The following is a 16,860-nucleotide window of genomic DNA, read 5'->3' on the forward strand; positions in this document are numbered from 1 at the left end:
GAGACGGAAGGAGGGGGCGCGCGTTCGGCGGCCTCCGAGCGCCGCAGCGGCTCTGGATTGGTGGGGGAGGGACTAGGCTCGCGCATGGGCGGGAGCGCGCGCGCGCCTGCCTCGACTGGGGCCCGTGTTTTCTTCTTCCCTTGGCTTGTTCTTTCCTTTTCCCGGCGGGCCTTGCGCGCCCAACGGTCCCTTCCCAGGGCGCCGGCCTTTCCCCTCCCCTCCCCCCCCCGGAGGAGTTGGAGGAGGAGGACTCGATTGGGCACGACGTGTCGTCTCTGAGGGGTGGGAAGGAGTTCGTATTTTCTTTCTCTCCCTCCCTCCACTCCGTCCCCGCGTCCCCACCTGGCGCCACAGAAGGGCTTTGTGAGGCCTCCTCAGGCCCTCCGCTTCCCCTCAGGTCAGGCGGGCCTGCCTGCCCCTCCACCCTCCCCAGGTGGAGGCAGGGAAGGTTCTGGAAGGTTCGGGCCCCGGAGAGGCCGGGTCGGCCGAGGGCCCTCAAGAGACCAGGGAGGAAGGGAAGGCCGGCCGCCCGTTTTGGGGCCCGGTTGGGCGAGGAAGGCCCGGAGGAGTCCGAGGGTGACCTGAGTGACTTGTGAGGGAGGCCGTTAAAACACACGCAGATCCCCCCCCCCCGACACACATAACACACCTTCTTTCTCAGGGTAGATTTAGTTTAAATCACGATTTAAGGTTTTTTTTTCAAAATGGGTTTTTCGACGACCTGAATAGAACATACGATTTTATTTTTAAAGAAATGTTATGTCTTGCTTTATTTTTAAAAGGTAATTTTTATTTAAATTGCTTTTTTTTCTTTTAAAAACTTCATTGATTTCTATCCACCTTGAAGATACACAACCCCTAGCAGTTCTCACTCTTTTAAGAGGGATTTGCGTGAGCAAACAGTTTAGGCTTCTGCTTTCTTCAGTTGCTCTGGTAAAGGGGCTGTTTATTTGGGATACTTGTCTACCCATTTGTCTCTGGTAGGTGTCAGCCATTTGTTTACCAGAGTAATTAATGGATGGCGTAAAATGTAAAATAGAGTTTGGCTTCCACCTGGTCAGCTGCTCTTAATTAAAGGGTGGGTGATGAAAGATGTTTCCTTCTCAGTTTAGGCCATGAGGTTCTGAAGTGCCAAGTTTAAACATCAGGGTGGATAAAAATCAATAGTTTTTTTTGAATCAAGTTGATTTAAATCATGGTTTAATTTTAAAAAAAAAATCAAAAATCTAATCTACCCTGCTATAAATTAAAAAGTTCTCCCCTTTTTTCTTTTATTTCTGGATTTAATGGTACAGTATTTTCTGTCTAATTGTAGACAAGCCAGATAGGCTGTGATATCCAGAGGGTTTTTAAAATTTCTTATTAATTACAAAATATGTTTTTTTAAAAGTGATAGGCCTCATCCTCCTGGAATCCAGATTTATGAATCAGTTGCATGTACAGGTATGGGAGTCTTTGTGCATGTGTGTATAAACACACACATATTTATAAGGGTGACTAAGTACTTTAGCAATATGTTCTGTCTTCAGTTGTAACCAGATTTTTTGTTCCCCGTATGAACGTAATTTGTAACAAATACAGGTTTGTAAAAATACTGCACAATGCTTATTCCAAATCGTATCCCAAATTATAATGCTTGTCCCAAAATGAAATTTGATTCATAATCCACGTTATTCTAAGATTTCAGGGAAAGCCTAAATTCTCTGTTCCATAAAGGCTCTCTTCTTAAAAATCAAACACAACATGAAATAGCAGGCAAAGAAATAGTTGCAGAAAATAAATACATGTAATTTGGCAAATTATGTATTTCTTTTCCCCTGGAGATGATTCTTCAGTTCTTCAAAGATTTTGCCTCCTTTCAAAAGTCTCTTGTCCTTTTACTTAGTTTAAACATTCCCCCAATTTCATGATTTAATAATGAGAAATAAAATTGGAGCTTTAATAAGTGTCAGGAGAAGAACTTTTTCACTTTATCTGAGGATTAAGAGAGAAGTCAGTGTTGTGAAAATTACCCATTAACCATGATGCCCTGACATGGCAATCTTCTGCAATCTCAACATCAGTTGAACTACCTCAGGAGAGCAGCTACAGATATTTGTACATTACAGAATTGGATTTATGGGATTGTCAGGTGCTGAGAGCTAACCTATTAATTTGCTTACCTGTTAGCATTGTTTGAATCCTGTGATTTTAGAGTTTAACCAGTTGATCCTGTCATACTACTTTCCTGATATATCACTAATTTAAATTGCCAGTTTTTGCCATGCTGCTTTTGCTCCCTTTGTCCTCAATATATTATTTGCAACCAGAGTAAATTTAGATAAAAGCAGAAGGAAGTTGTCTTACTGAGTAAGGCCAGTATCCCTATTAAGCTTCTGCCAAACAAAAAGTATCAATAAGCGTAGTAACTGTGTACAATTTTATTTGCACAGGTGTTGCTACTGGGGCAGGGAGTGATCTCCATGAACAAAATTTTCTGTTTGCCCGTTCTGCAATGTGAGAACTGCTAGCAAGGCCTTCAGAATTATGAAAAGTAAGTGCAAAACACAGTGCTCTTGTCATTATGCACATTGTCCCGCAGATATATCAGGTTTTTTTTTAGATTGCTTAGTCTACCTCTGTCAGTTTTAGGGTAGATAGAGTGTACATTTATCTCGTGGATTTTCAGTTTCTGTTTAACAAAGTATAGGTTCCTAATTTGTCACTGTGGAAGCCTACACTCTTGCGTATGCATTTTTAAATCCTTCTGTTCTGAACAGAACAAAAGCTAAGCAGGCAGCCCGGGTTTTGATCTTTTATTACCTTGCTTCACACCTTGATATCTGACAGTCGCATTTACAAGAAGTGCAGGAGACTCTTTGCATTCTGAATCTGGCAGTTGAGACCAAAGCTTCGTGTAGTGAACCCTGAGGGAATAAGATGCCAATACGCAAGGTGGAAAGATCTGCGCCTGCTGTTTAGATGCCAGTGGCACATCATCTTTGTGGGAGAAGCTTTCTGACTGTTGTCAGTTTAATATGTTGCTTATTGTGATTGGGTATCATAGTCAAATACTATAATGGGTGCTGCAGCAGCTTTATTGCACATCCTGTTCTTTTTGGAGAGTTTAAAAATTAAACCTGTCACAGTTGGTAAACTCAGAGATCCAACTATGGACTGTGAGACACAGTAGCTATTTTTTTTTTCAATTTGTTCTTTCATTTTTGTTTTGTTTTTGCCTGTGAAGCATCTATTGTGTATGCATAGTTCTCCCAGTTTAATCTTGCAAATGGGAGCAGGATTTTCTTTTCTGAGTATGCTTATAAATGATACAGGGTGATTGTAGAAATAAGAACAATGTGAACAGACACATCAGCCATTTGAACATTCAGCTGGGAATCAAAAAAAATCTTCCTTTGTGTGCACTTGCATTTCCTTTCAACTTTAAAATAAATTACATCTAACCTTGGCTTGCTTAGAGCCAAGTGTAGAAAAGATGAAGTGCTAAAGTCATGTTACCTGGGAGCACAGATAAGTTTTGATGAGAAATGTTCTCTTTCTTGAAGATACAGCTTGAAGAAGCCAATAGGAAGTTAGGAAAATAAGGTCATAGCTCTCTCTGGGTATATATTTATATTTTTAAAAAACACCTTATTTACATCAGCTGGGGAGCTGGTCTACATTAATTTACTGCCATCTTGCCAGTTTGAATAGCATAGTAGATCTATTATAAAAAAGAGTTAATTCCACTGCGGGGGGATGAGACCTACATAAAATATTAGCAGATTGTAGACTTAAGTGTGACAAATTAAGCATAATTTCATGACTTGGAGTTTAGTTGGCAGACAGGTTTGGGGTGCTTCTACTATAACTAGACAAGCTATATGGCTCAACATGAAGCAGTGGGAAAGATTATGAGTGACTGGGAGTAGAGATGGGCACAAATCGCTTTGTGTGGGTTGTCATGTGCTTCCCTGTTCCTCCTCCTGCAGCTGGCTACTCAGAGGCAGTGCTGCAGGAATCCCTGCCCTGCCACCTCATCTGAGGGGATGGCTACTGGAGGAGGTGGAGAAAGGGAATCATGAGCTCCTGCTATGCTCACACGAAGTGCAGGAGAAGAGCAATGTGCACTAGCTGGCAAATGGGGAAGCCTGCTAATGTGGGTGGGAACGTGTGGCACCTATGGTGCCACGTCTGTGACGTGCAGCAACCCGGCATGAAGCAATTGTGCCCATATCTATCTGGGAGCCTTCCATGGAGATAAAGAAAGGCAATAGAATCTGCATTCCATTACTGCTCAAGCTGCTTCTGCATATTTGAAGCCTCCGTGGGGAACTTTACTTTAAACTTCAACACCCTGCCTTTAGTATCTGGGCAGGAAGGGTTATTTCACTTTCTTTACTCACACTTTTTGAGCAGCCAAGATCAGTCAATTTAGAAAAAGAAAGTGCTTTATTTGCAAAGATTCGAACCCTAGTCAGGCATTTGTTTGACTGAATAGGCTATACTTATGGTGGGGATGCAGGCATGCACACAGAAGCCGTGTCCCAGCAGTTTTCCCCCATCCAGATGGTACTCATTTTTTTCATTGTATGTGAAGATCTGAAGAGGAAACTCTAACCATGTTCATAGCTATAGCCCTATTCTCCAGCAAAGTCCTGAATAAGTCTCCTGTACTTTGTGTCTTCATAGTCATCAGAAAGAATGTAGACTGGAACATGGGCCTATACTAACAAGGATGTGTCTGTAAGGGACAAATGAGTTTGCATGGAGACTTTTTGGAGGGCATCCAAGTGAGAGACTCCCTATGTGTCCCTTGGCCTTAGACCTGTTTTCATGTTCCGGTTGCTCACTATCCACACTTTGCTCCACAAAGAATATATTGCTACTGCAAGAACGCTTTGACAATGGAGCCATTTACCTTGGGAGGTGGTGAGCTCTTCAACATTGGAGGCATTCAAGAGTAAGTTAGATAGCCATCTGCCATATATATTTGGATTCCTGCATTGAGCAACTCCTTTATGTTTCCATGATTGCTTCCTTTTCTAGAGGAAATCAAAGGGATTTTTCCTGCCATTCTCAGTTTTTTCAGTGGTTTTCACTGTCCCAGTAGGAATTACTACATGAAATTACTTGAGTATTTGTTGCTGTTCGTAAAATACCGATGCATTGCTTGGTATTTTAAAAATGATGGTGATGCTTCACCCAACTGACAAGTATATATCACAGTTTCCCCACCTAATCTAATTTATCACATAAGTCAGAAGCTTTGATATCATCAACTTTAAAACACATGTTTAGGCAGAACAGAATAACTTTCTTGCTTAGACGATATCGACCTCTTTTTTTGTACTTTCTCTGCACACCAATAAACAAGTAGCCTCTGTGCATCGCTGAATAGATTCCTGGTGATCTCTAGGAATTTGTCTCTGCTGCTCATGCCTCAGAAGGAGTTCCTTCTGTATATTCTGTCACTTTGTACCCATCAGATTTTAATAGGATTTATGGCTCTTTAGGTTCTCTGTACAGTAATTGGTTTGTGTTTATGTGCATTGATCTCTAGCTTTACAAGCACCAATCTACAAGTGCTTCAGCTCCTCCTTTCTTATAAGAACATTGCTCTGTCAAGTTTCTTTTGCAAGAAATTTGTATAAGCATTTTTGCTCTTTCTGCCATTGTGTGTTTCCTCTTCTTGTGGACAGATTTTCTGTCAAGGACCTTTTAGCATATTATTTGGTACGTCTTTTCATCTTATTGTATTTCTTAAATATGAATTCATCATTGCTTAATGTGCAAAGTGTTTTCTAATCTTAATCTGTCATCTTAATAGTCCTAGTGAAGCTGCTTTTGTTGTCATATCACTAGCATAGGATAATGGGCTTAGAACCTCATATGCTTCAAAGTAAATCCTCTTTACAATGATTATTATTTCTCTACCAGTGTACTCATGGTTGAATCCCAATATCCAATGTTCCAGCAGCAAATTGTCTAAAATCAGTTTTAAGAACCATAACTGTATCTGTGACTGTGAGAAGAGGGAGGAAACCAGCAACAGGAATAACAGCCATGTATTTACCGTACTTAAAACCCACTTTTCCCAAGGGTCTCCCATCAAGATTCCACTTAGATCTACATGTGTAGTGCTTCAGTAATACTAAACCTATAGTCATTTTTGGACTGTCATCATAAAGGCATATGCAGCACACTGTCACAAGTAGTTTCATTGGAAGGCTTTATGAACTTGTTGCAGTCATTGGCAGCATGCATGGAGACACACTGGATTTGGTTTGTTGCTGTGAATAATAACCTCAGTTATACCTAGACCACCTTTTGAACTAAGGAGTGAAAGTTTTCTGAGAACTGAGCCTGAGGTATTCTTCTAATATTTTAAAACTCTAGTTTGCTAATATATGAAAGAGTCTAAGGTTCCTGTAGACCAGGGGTCAGGGGACTTTTTTACTTTTTACCCCCCCCCCCAAAAAAAATTATATAAGCCAACATTACCCCCTTGATTTGAAGGGAAGGAGATGGTACAGTATTTGATGAAGCCACCCTTTCCCCGCCTTAATTCAAGCCTTGCCTGACTTATAGTTTTGTGTCAGTCTCTCTCTCACACACAAACACACTTCCTCCCTCCCTTCTCCCTTTTTCCTGCCTTAATTCAAGCCTTGCCTGTTCCTTTTTTCATACAGTAGTTTTGAGTCAGTTTCTCTCTCTCTCACTCACACACAGACACATGTCCACCCACCCACCCTCCATCCATCCATTTTCTCTCTGCTCATTACCCCCAGGATTTTCACTTTTATCCCATTTGGGGTAATTTACCCCTGTTCCCTGACCACTGCTGTAAACACTCCTACACCCCCTTGTTTCTCCCCATGTATGTTCTGCTTTATTTACTTCCCAGGTTGTGCCAGCAAATAATAGTTCATGGCTACATCTAAGTTATGTTTTGTAATTGATTAGATGTACAAACCTGCTTCAAACAGTGGGTTTCAAACCTATAAAGCCCTAAATAGCTTGGGTCCAAGCTCTCTAAAAGACCGCATCTCGCTTTATTATTTAAGATAATCAGAAGAGTCCTTTCTCTTAGTCCCACCATCCTCACAGGCACATTTGGTGGGGACATAGGAGAGGGGTCTTTGAAGCTCCTTTCCATGGGAACTCCGATTGGCCCCATCTTTGCTATCCTTCCACAAGCAGATGAATACCTTTCTCATCAGGCAGGCTTTCCCTTAAAAGAATGGGTGGCCAAGGGGATTTTTTAAAGGGAACATTTTATTTTGTGTTTTACTTGTGTTTTTAATTTTGTCCTTATGAATTTTAATATATTTGCTTAATACTTTTTAATATTGTTAGTTTATTATTTAATTCTAACTTGGTTTCTTTTAATACTATAAGTTAGCTTTGATACTTCAGGAGAAAGATGGCATATAAATATTTTAGAGAGAGAAAGAGTTTGGAATGCAGCTGTCAGGTCACTTGTTTTAAGCACCAGATGAGAAGTAACAAAGGTTGTGATCCTGTACAGTTTCTTGACAGCAGGTTCCATTGTACATGATGATACTTAACTTCTTTATAAATACCATGTATACTCGAGTGTAAGCCTAGTTTTCCAGCATATTTTTGCTGAAAAAACACACCCCTGGCTTATACTTGAGTCAGTGTCAAAATTACATGTTCTCCCCTGCAGTGCGGGTGTTCTCCGGACTCCCTCGCTCATCTATGGGCACCTGCAGCCTCTGTGGGTGGTCCAATGACCTGGGTTAAGTACACTGCATTTTTGAGACTCTGCAGGCAGAGACCGTGCTGGGAGGATAATAGCAGTATATGTCCAAATGAAGGAGTTGTCGAAAACTTTTTCAAAGACCACTCTGAACAGAGGTCACAGTGAGGGCATCTTTGTTTACAAGCCCAGGGAAGCCCATTCACTCCCCTTCTTCCCTGTCAACTATATCTCTTAAAGATCTTTATGGGAGTGTCCACTTCCAGGACACTCCCATCCTTCTCCTATTTTTATTTTTGAAATTTACCAGTAGCTGCTACATTGTCCACCCTCGGCTTATACTTGAGTCAATACGTTTTCCCAGTTTTTTGTAGCAAAATTGGGTGCCTCAACTTATATTTGGGTCAGCTTATACTCAAGTATATACGGTACGTATAGGGTTGTTGCTGTAGGTTTTTCAGGCAGTTTGGCCGTATTCTGGAGGTTTTTCTTCCTAATGTTTCACCAGTCTCTGTGGCCAGCATCTTCAGAGGACAGGAGTTAGAACTCTGTCTGTGACATTGGATCCCAGCTGTGAAAGCCTTTGAGAATAAATGTAGGATTGCTAAGTAAATAGGTGGCTTTAGTTCTGGGATACTTCATGTAGTGCCAAATATGGTTTGGCCTTATACAGTGATGCCTCGCTTAATGATTTTAATTGGTTCCAAAAAATTCATCGCTATGGGAAAACATCGCTAAGCAAAACGCGTTTTCCCATAGAGATGCATTGAAAACCGGATAATCCGTTTCAATGGGAACGGATTGCCATCCTTTAGCGAAAATCGCCATAGGAAACATCGCTAAGCGAAACACGGTTCCCCCATTGGAATGCATTGAAACCTTTTCAATGCATTTCAATGGGGGAGAAAAAAAATCACCAAAAATTCAAAAAGAGTCAGAACGAAGCCAAATTTGGTTAACAAAGGGTTTATTAAGTGCACTAGCGATTTCAAGCACTCGAAACCCTTTTTAAACAATTTAACACCTTTTAAAAATAAGAGCTGTCAAAAACATTGCTAAGCGAATCAGGGACCTAAACTGTCATCGCTAAGCGAAGCAAGGTCCCGAACATCGCTATGCGAAATTTCGCCATTGGAAACATTGCTAAACGGAGCGCAAGATCGCTCCTAAGACCTCATCACCAAGCCAATACATCGTTAAACGAGGCAATCGCTAAGCAAGGCACCACTGTATGTGAATTGATAAATATTTATTTGCAGATGGCTAGCCAATGGTTTTATGCAAGAAGGGATTTGAATCTAGGAGGTAAGAGATGAATTTTCTCTCTTCGTGACAGCAAGTTGAATAGTCTATCTAATGTTTCCAAATTATATTGGTCTAGTTTTAGAATTGTGTTCTAATTACATAGAATCAGATTCCTGTGGTGCTACAGGAACGAAGGCCTGTTCAAATAACTGGAATTGTTACCAGCTGTATCAAAAGAGAACTGAGTCTGTATTTGCTCTCTAAATCCAAGTAGTCAGTTGATAGGAAAAACAAAGGAATGTACTGTAAAAGGCAGCTAAACAAGATGGAAAAGAATAAAAAGGGACTGGCTATTCTTTTACTGTTTGAAAAGGGCATTGTGCTGTTTCTTTAAGAACTTGCCAAAGAAAGGGTTAAGTAGTCATTCTTACAAGAAATGCTGACCTAAATAGGAGGATCAGTCCCATGTCCGTTGTTATCAGTGTGGGCTTTATCTCTTCACTTAGGCTTTGGAACTGCAAAATGATTCTGGAATGATTTCACAGAACCAGAAATCTCAGTAATTGCATCTGCAGAGTACTGAGACACCCCATGACCCTTGTCAATACATTAATGCATCCAGAAGTCAAGTCCCAGCCTGACCCTAAGGGAAAAATAATATCCCTTCAGAGCTGAGTGCAAATTAACTGGCCTGGAAATCAAAACTCATAAAACATTCATTAAAAAAAGTAGTCCCAGTATTTTAGTTATCATATTAGGAGTCTTACTTAGCTTGCTTAGGAGTCAAACTTGGCAAACCTCCGGTATGAATATTCTAATATGGAACATAGAGACTTAGCCGTAGAGGAATTTAAAATCCTTGTTTCATGTGCCTCTGGGGGTTTTGAAGCTGAAGGCTCATAATGGAAAGCAGGTGTGGTGAAACAATTAAAAGGCCTAAAGCAATTATATTTGAATTGATCTAATCTTCTGTTCCCATTGGGATTTAGACAGATACCTTTCTAGAATTACCACATTTTATCAATAGATAGGCATTCTGGGAAAGTGCATTTCAAATGACAAACCATGAACTTCATTTGCATGTGAGTGGGCCTGGTCAAAGGAAAGAGGCCAAAAAAAGTCTTCCACTGGGGACTGCTTCCAGGAGGCTAATTTTATGCCTAGCAGAGAGCAAAGGGGAGAGAGAGTAGTGTGTGTCCTGTCCTGATACCAAAGAATGTATCCTCACCTAAAACACCTTTATTCATTTGCTTACTTTTCAGAATTCGTATTGTATCGCAAAACTCCGATTCAAGCCAAGACGCACAAAAAGGAAAGAATTGTGCACCAAGAGATCTCCAGTGTACCAAATTGGATGTGAAGTGTATACTGGGAAAGGGAATTTAGTGATTTAATAAGAAGAGAAGAAAAATCAGGTCTGACCTATAAAGCATTTAATTTCCTTCATGCATTGTTTTCAACATCTTATTACTAATTCATTGAAAATGTGAAGTTTTTTAATGCCCAGTTTACTAACTCCTTAGATAGCACTGTTGGCTGCTAGAGTTGCTGACTTTTTGCTGGCCTTGTTTCTGTGCCAACCTGTCGAGGGAGGGGAAGAAGCTTGGTCTGTTTAATGTTTGTGTGTGAGAGAGAGAGTGTGAGTGTATGTGTTATTGTGTTAGACTACTGTTAAAGGGCAAGGGTACACACAAAAATAGGATTATCTTAAAGGTTCCTTCTTATGTAAGAGAATGGTCGTTGTTTCTTTTTAGTGGAAATACTCACCTGCATGCTCCACCAGTGCCATGGAAAGTAAGCAAGCTTAATGATACGTCTAATCTAGCAGTCAGTTTTGCACATGGAAAGCCAGCATACACAGCATCAGGGGAGTGTACCTACCTTGTTGCTGATTAGCAGCAGGTAATATTTAAAGTATATTCACCCCATCAAAGGAAGCTCAGAGTCAGTTATTTGAATCTCTCCCCGCCATTACTCTTTGGGTAACCAGTAAATAAATATTGAAAAGCCCATTTTTAAATTGACTGTTCCCTACTGCTTGTGTAACATGCCAGCCTTAAACAGAATGCAGCCAAGCTCAGAAGAGTTTATCTCTTGCTGTCAGGTGGATATGATAGTTAGTGTTTGTATGACTGAACTACAAGTCACAGTGATGTTTCACAAATATTTAGGGGCGTAACTACTTGACCTGTCTCATATATCATGTTTTGCTGAATTATTCAATTGTGCATGCTGTGTATTCTCGTGGCTTCCTTATCAACTAATTATAATTGATTAGCAAGATATTGTCAATTCAGTGTACTGCCACCAAGATTGTTGTTAATTGGTAAAAAAAAAAAAACTGGAAAAGTTTACCTTTGGGACTCTTAATTTCAAAAGTTCCTAGCTAGCATGGCCACCCAAAGTGATATTTTTATATTTAATCTCACAGAGTTAGAGCAGCTGCTGGAATATGCATAGGGAGCAACAGCGGGAGAGTACCTTTGCCCTCAGGCACTACCTGTAGATCTCCCCGGAGGCATTGGGTTGCTGTCACGTAGAGCAAAAGGCTGTGTCAGGAAGACCTTTTGATTCAATCCAGCGGCATTCTTCTCAACAGTCTTCAATAATTTCAGCCGGTTCTTCTTGGCTGGTAGTTATGGAAGTGTTGGGCGAGGACCAGAGTAATGCTGGTTAGAATCTCCCATCATTTCATGAACCTTGCTGAGTGATCATGGGTACTGTCTTTCATCTGGCCACACCTCAGAGGAAATTGTATGAAAGTCAGTGAGAATGGGACAGAACTATTTATACTGCTTTAATATAATAAGAAGTGGGATGTGAAGATATTAACCAAAATCTTGTTGTGCAACTGCACAAACCTACGCCAAAGTAGAAGGGCTATCTATGAAGCACTTCTGCCAGTTGTACAGTATGTGAACGATTGTGCAATTGCATGGCACAGTGTTGTGCATATTTACCCTGGCATAACTTTATGTTGTGCTGGCGTAAGCAAGACTTTGCCCAGTGTTTAATTCATAATTATTAAAATATATTATGAATAATTGTTTTTATATTAACAGAAAAAGTAAAATGGTTCCAGTTATTAAAGCATAAGCAAAAACAACCAAATTAAAATTTTATCTCACTCTTTTCATTTTGGATTTTGATATTAAGTGCCTGAAAATAGGAAAGGGTTTTATTTTCCCAGCATACTTTGTTGTTAATTTTGAAATTTCCACATTGAGAGCTAAAAACAGAAGGCTAAGATTCTGTTTTTCATATTTAAATACCAACAACAACCCACTCTGATGTGTAGAAAGAATGTAAATAAATAAAGTAGCAACTACACATCTTTTCATCTTATGAATTGGGACTTCACTTTTTGTTTCTCAGGAAAATACAGGGGGTTAAACCCCTATATTTATAGAAGGACAGATTTTATTTCGGTATGTTCAAAAATAAAGTATAAAATAAAAATAAAACCCACAAGAACCCAGGAACAAGATATAGTCTTTCACTTGAGTTTGTCACCATCGTGATTTTCCCATCTTATTTTTACAGTGAGAAATTGCATAGAAGTGTCAATCAGGAAATGGAGCTGTCCCATGAAAAAACGCCATCGGTACAAGGATTTCCTGAATGTTGACTGATTATGCTCACCAAGGCCTTCAGAAAACACCATAGATGTTGCTTCATAGTGACCTTCAGTCAAGGAGATTTCGTAGCCAAGAAACTGTCATGTAGGAGAGGTCAACAGTGAGTACTCAGCCTAGTTATAGTGACTTTCTTTAAAAGAACAGCACACATTACAGATATGTATAATTGTGAGGTCCTATCTCTTCTTAACATAAAGTTAAGACATGACTTTAGAAACAGATAACCTGGGATAGTTAAATTCTACCACCCTCTGCTGATGGGAGAAAACTGACACACACACCCCTCTATTCCAAAGAGGTCTCCTATTGGTAAATGTCCCCAGATCCCACACAGGGAAAGAAAGAAGCAGGCCACCTGAAATTCTAGCCATTTCAAGGCCTCTGTGTGGAATGTTGTGTTGGTTAGTTTTTGGTATTATAACTCTTTGAATGCACTTTTCCTAGGAGGGCTGCACTGATATGGGAGGTAACCCTTTGCCCTAACCTCTGAATGCCCCTACTCAGAATGGCTCCCTGAACTCGGGTGTGCTAGACCACGGCGGCCTTAAAGTATCTAAAGGAAAATGACCCTTCCCCCGTCTTCTGAAAGGAGAGATCCTTGGCCCAATGTGACAAAGTCCATACGATAGTCATTTCTCACTAGAATTTGAACCTGCTCTGGCGGCCTCCTTCAAGTGACTTCCTTTTTTCAAACCCCATATCTCAAGTTTGAAAGGCAAGCAGTTGAGAAAAGGGTTCTCCCAGGCTAGATGGAAAGCTTCCTCCCCGTACTCCAGGAAGTAGGTAGGTTAGATACTTGCACAAGACAGATAACAAAAAAAAATCCCATTGGGTTCATCCCCCAGCTGTAAAGCTTTGATTTGCTCTTGAGAAGCTGGGGAACCACTTTATTAATTTAAAAATAGTTCAACACTGTGTACAAGTCTCATGTTCTGTAAAATGGAACATTTGCTGCTGCTGCTGCTGTTTCATCACCTCCCTGCCACTTTACTCAGGCTCACTGCTGTTTGTCACCTTCTCCCATTCCAAACTCTCATCGCTTTGTCCAGGGGAATCCGGTCCCGGCCGGACTCGGAGACCTTGGAATCTCCGGCATTCCGGACACACCCGGATGTGCGTGCAACCTCGAGCAACGAGGGCGGCCTCCTGTGCGAGTCTCTGTGCTAGCTGCTCGGGATCGCCTCCACCACAGAGCTTGCCATTGCTGAGTGTGGTGGTAGTGCGCACTCTTCGTTCTTCCTGTATAATGGGGCGAGTCCGTATAATTCCCCCTCGCCTCCTGCGGGGTTGGAAACTGTCCTTACAGAGAATGATGCTCCGCAACTCGGTCATCATCTCCTGGCAGACGGACACCTGTCACAGGGCAATAAGCAGAAGATGAGTTTTTTGGAAAGTTCGTTTCCGACCGACAAATGTCTCAGCATCATTCTCTCCCATTGGGTGAGAGACATGGGAAAGCTTGCCAGTTCCTGATGTCACAGGACTTTTCTTTTGGGTTTTGTGTCTCTAGGAAGCCTTCTCCACCTGATCCTGAAAGCCTAACTACCTTATCAGAACCAACAGTGAGCAGCTGAATTTTCCATTGAAACTTTAGCAGTACTTGGAGCTGTATTGCTTCACTTAGAGTGCAATCAGACAGTGACATAAATTGAACATCAGAAAGGGTTGCTTCCAGGGGCCTAGACTTGAAAAGGAGTCTTTAAAGTGATCTTTATGTACAGTCCCAATTGCTCCAGCCCACTCGAAAAGAGGAGCAGCCTGCTGCTGGCTCAAAAAAAAGGTCCAGACAGAGGATAAAGCATGGTCAGGCTGGTCTATGATCTAAATAATCTGACTGCAGTGTTGCTGAGCACTTTGCCATTTAAAAAAAGGTCTCACAAACAGAAAACTGGATGTCAGAAAATAAGAATTAAGTTTTGCTTTCTGTACTTGCTTTCTACATGGAGGAATTTTTCTACTCAGTAAAGAGTTCAGCCACAGTCAGTGAAAACTAGACCTACGAGAGGGTGCTGACAAGCATTGAGCCTTACCCAGAAACAATTGAGCTATGAAGCTGTAAATAGCAGAGAGTATTGGCCAATTTGTCTATATTCATTGGTGCAAACATCAACTACCTATGATTTTCTTATCTTTAATTTTCAGGTCCAAAGTGAACATGGCAGCACCTCCAGAAAAGTTCAGTGTGGAAGAGTACAGTATAGGACCATAATCAAGTTCCTGTTTCTCCAAGGAAAAGGTGCAAAGCAGATCCATTATGAAATGTCACAAACTATGGGTGACAGTGGCCCTTCGTATGCAACAGTTAAACATTGGCTTGTCAATTTTTAACTGGCCATTTCAGTGTTGAAAGTGAGAAACCCAGTGGAAGGCCTGTTTCTCTCTCTGTGCCTGCAAATGTGAAAGCCATTCATTATTACATGATCATGGAGGACTGCCGAATATCAGCCAAAAGTATTGCTGCATATCTGGGAATACCACATGAGAGAGTTGGTGCCGTTATCCACAACGACTTAGAAATGAGAAAGCTGGCAACAAAGTGAATCCCCAAACTTTTGACAATTGAACGAAAGAGGAAATGTGTGGAGTCATCGGTGGCTGTCTTAGAACAGTTCGCAAGAAATGAGTCAGATTTCCTGGACCAACTGGTTAACTGGTGATGAGACTGTTACGACACTGAGACAAAGGAACAGCCTAAGGAATGGAGTCACAGTGGTTCCCCCAGGCCAAAGAAGTTCCGAGTGCAAAGGTTGGTGCAGAAGCAAATGGCAACAGTTTTTTGGGATAAGAAGGAAGTTCTGCTGGTGGACTACCTCCAACAGGGTTCAACCATCAATGCAAAATATTACTGTGCTTTATTGACGAAATTGAGGCAAAACATCAAAGAAAAACGTTGAGAAAAGCTCTACAAAGGTGTCATCCAGTTGCATGACAATGCCTCATCACACACTGCAGGTGAAACAGTGGCGAAACTGACTTCCTTAGGCTTTCAAGTGATGCTTCATCCACCTTATTCTCCTGACCTGACTCCTGACTATCATCTGTTCCCCGAACTCGAAAAACATCTAAAGGGATAAAGATTTGGGAGTGTTCTGGAAGCAACTAATGCTGCAAATGAGTGGTCATACCAGCAGTCGGAAGAATTTTATTTGCGGGGACTTCAGAAGCTGCAGGACAGATGTCGCAAGTGTGTTGACTTCCTGGGGGAATATGTAGATTCGTGTGGCAGTTACAGCTTCCTAGCTCATTTTTTTATGGGTAAGGCTCAACACTGGTCATCATCCCCTAGTAAAATAACTATATGCAGTCATGGCCAAAAATATTGGCACTCTTGCAGTTCTGTCAGAAAATGCAACCCTTCTCTCAGAAAATTGTTACAGTTTCAAATGTTTTGGTACTCACATGTTAATTTCTTTGGTTTGCGTTGGAACAAACCAAAGAAATTAACGTGTAAGTACCAAAACATTTGCGTTGGCTTTGCTGGAGAGGACTGGCGAGAATTACTAGAAGTTGACTACCTCTGATTTAAAGAGATAGAGAGATATCCAAGATCACATAGTCAATCAGTTTACTAATGCTACCTGCCACTAAATGGTAGTGGTTTGGAAATTCAAGTCTAATATGGAGTGAGGGATTATGAATTAGTCACCTCAGCTGGAAGCAGATATGTTCAATATTACACTGCCAACCCCTTTTAAAATTGCATTTCTTTGGTCTGGGACACTTCTAATACCAACTATTAGACTGTACGCCTCTAGCAGAGTCTTACCTCAGAGTGTTCAGAGTGTCGGAGACTCCATAAGAACTCCAGCATTGCCATAAAAATCGCTACGATTAAACCACATATCAGAACCACAAAGATTCCACCTATATTCTCCATTCCAAGACCTATGAAAAGAAACCACCAGCAGAAAGAACAACAGTGTGAAAGGAGCCCTTTGCTGTTAAACCTGAACTGTTAAACTTGAATCAGGCCTCACATCCATCCACCTTTCTAAAAGATGGTTTCTGAACTTTATTGTCTTAAGAATATAAAACTAACATTTAAAAGCACATCATTTTATCGTGTGAAGTATTGGACACACAAAGTCTTTCTGTAAAATAATCCTGATAGGTAACAGGGACGTAAATCCTTATGTACGTATCAGGACAAGGAACTGAAAAATTATTCTCCTTGCCCCACAAAGTTGGTTGGGTATTTTGGGATGTTCTCTTGTAGAGAAAGAAGGAAAAAATTGCACAAATAACACAAAATAGTTTCACACAAGTGTTAGA

General features: G+C 40.9%; 1 protein-coding gene and 1 long non-coding RNA gene across 10 annotated transcripts in view; one reads left to right on the forward strand and one right to left on the reverse strand.

The window, feature by feature from the left end:
- The first annotated feature begins 144 nt into the window (after positions 1-144).
- LOC110078446 (uncharacterized) lies at positions 145-16,638 on the forward strand. Of its 8 annotated transcripts, none has more exons than XR_013538234.1 (6): positions 145-282; positions 2,433-2,533; positions 10,213-10,365; positions 12,494-12,688; positions 14,099-14,150; positions 14,731-16,638. It is a non-coding gene; the product is annotated as an uncharacterized LOC110078446 (long non-coding RNA). The 8 variants fall into 8 exon arrangements; XR_013538233.1 differs by lacking the exon at positions 14,099-14,150 and adding an exon at positions 1,391-1,443 and having other exon boundaries at positions 190-282; XR_013538235.1 differs by lacking the exon at positions 145-282 and adding an exon at positions 566-782.
- The window catches only part of GRIK4 (glutamate ionotropic receptor kainate type subunit 4), a 371,582-nt gene continuing 368,138 nt past the window's right edge, over positions 13,417-16,860 (reverse strand). For both annotated transcript variants that reach the window (XM_020792582.3, XM_072979221.2), the window contains exons 19-20: positions 16,355-16,473; positions 13,417-13,941 (exon numbers count right to left, since the gene is read on the reverse strand). In XM_020792582.3, coding sequence (XP_020648241.3) covers positions 13,576-13,941; positions 16,355-16,473 — 485 coding nt within the window. In that variant the 3' untranslated portion in view covers positions 13,417-13,575. The remainder of the gene's footprint in view (positions 13,942-16,354; positions 16,474-16,860) is intronic.

This window comes from Pogona vitticeps, chromosome 8 (assembly GCF_051106095.1).
Source record: "Pogona vitticeps strain Pit_001003342236 chromosome 8, PviZW2.1, whole genome shotgun sequence".
NCBI lineage: Eukaryota > Metazoa > Chordata > Lepidosauria > Squamata > Agamidae > Pogona > Pogona vitticeps.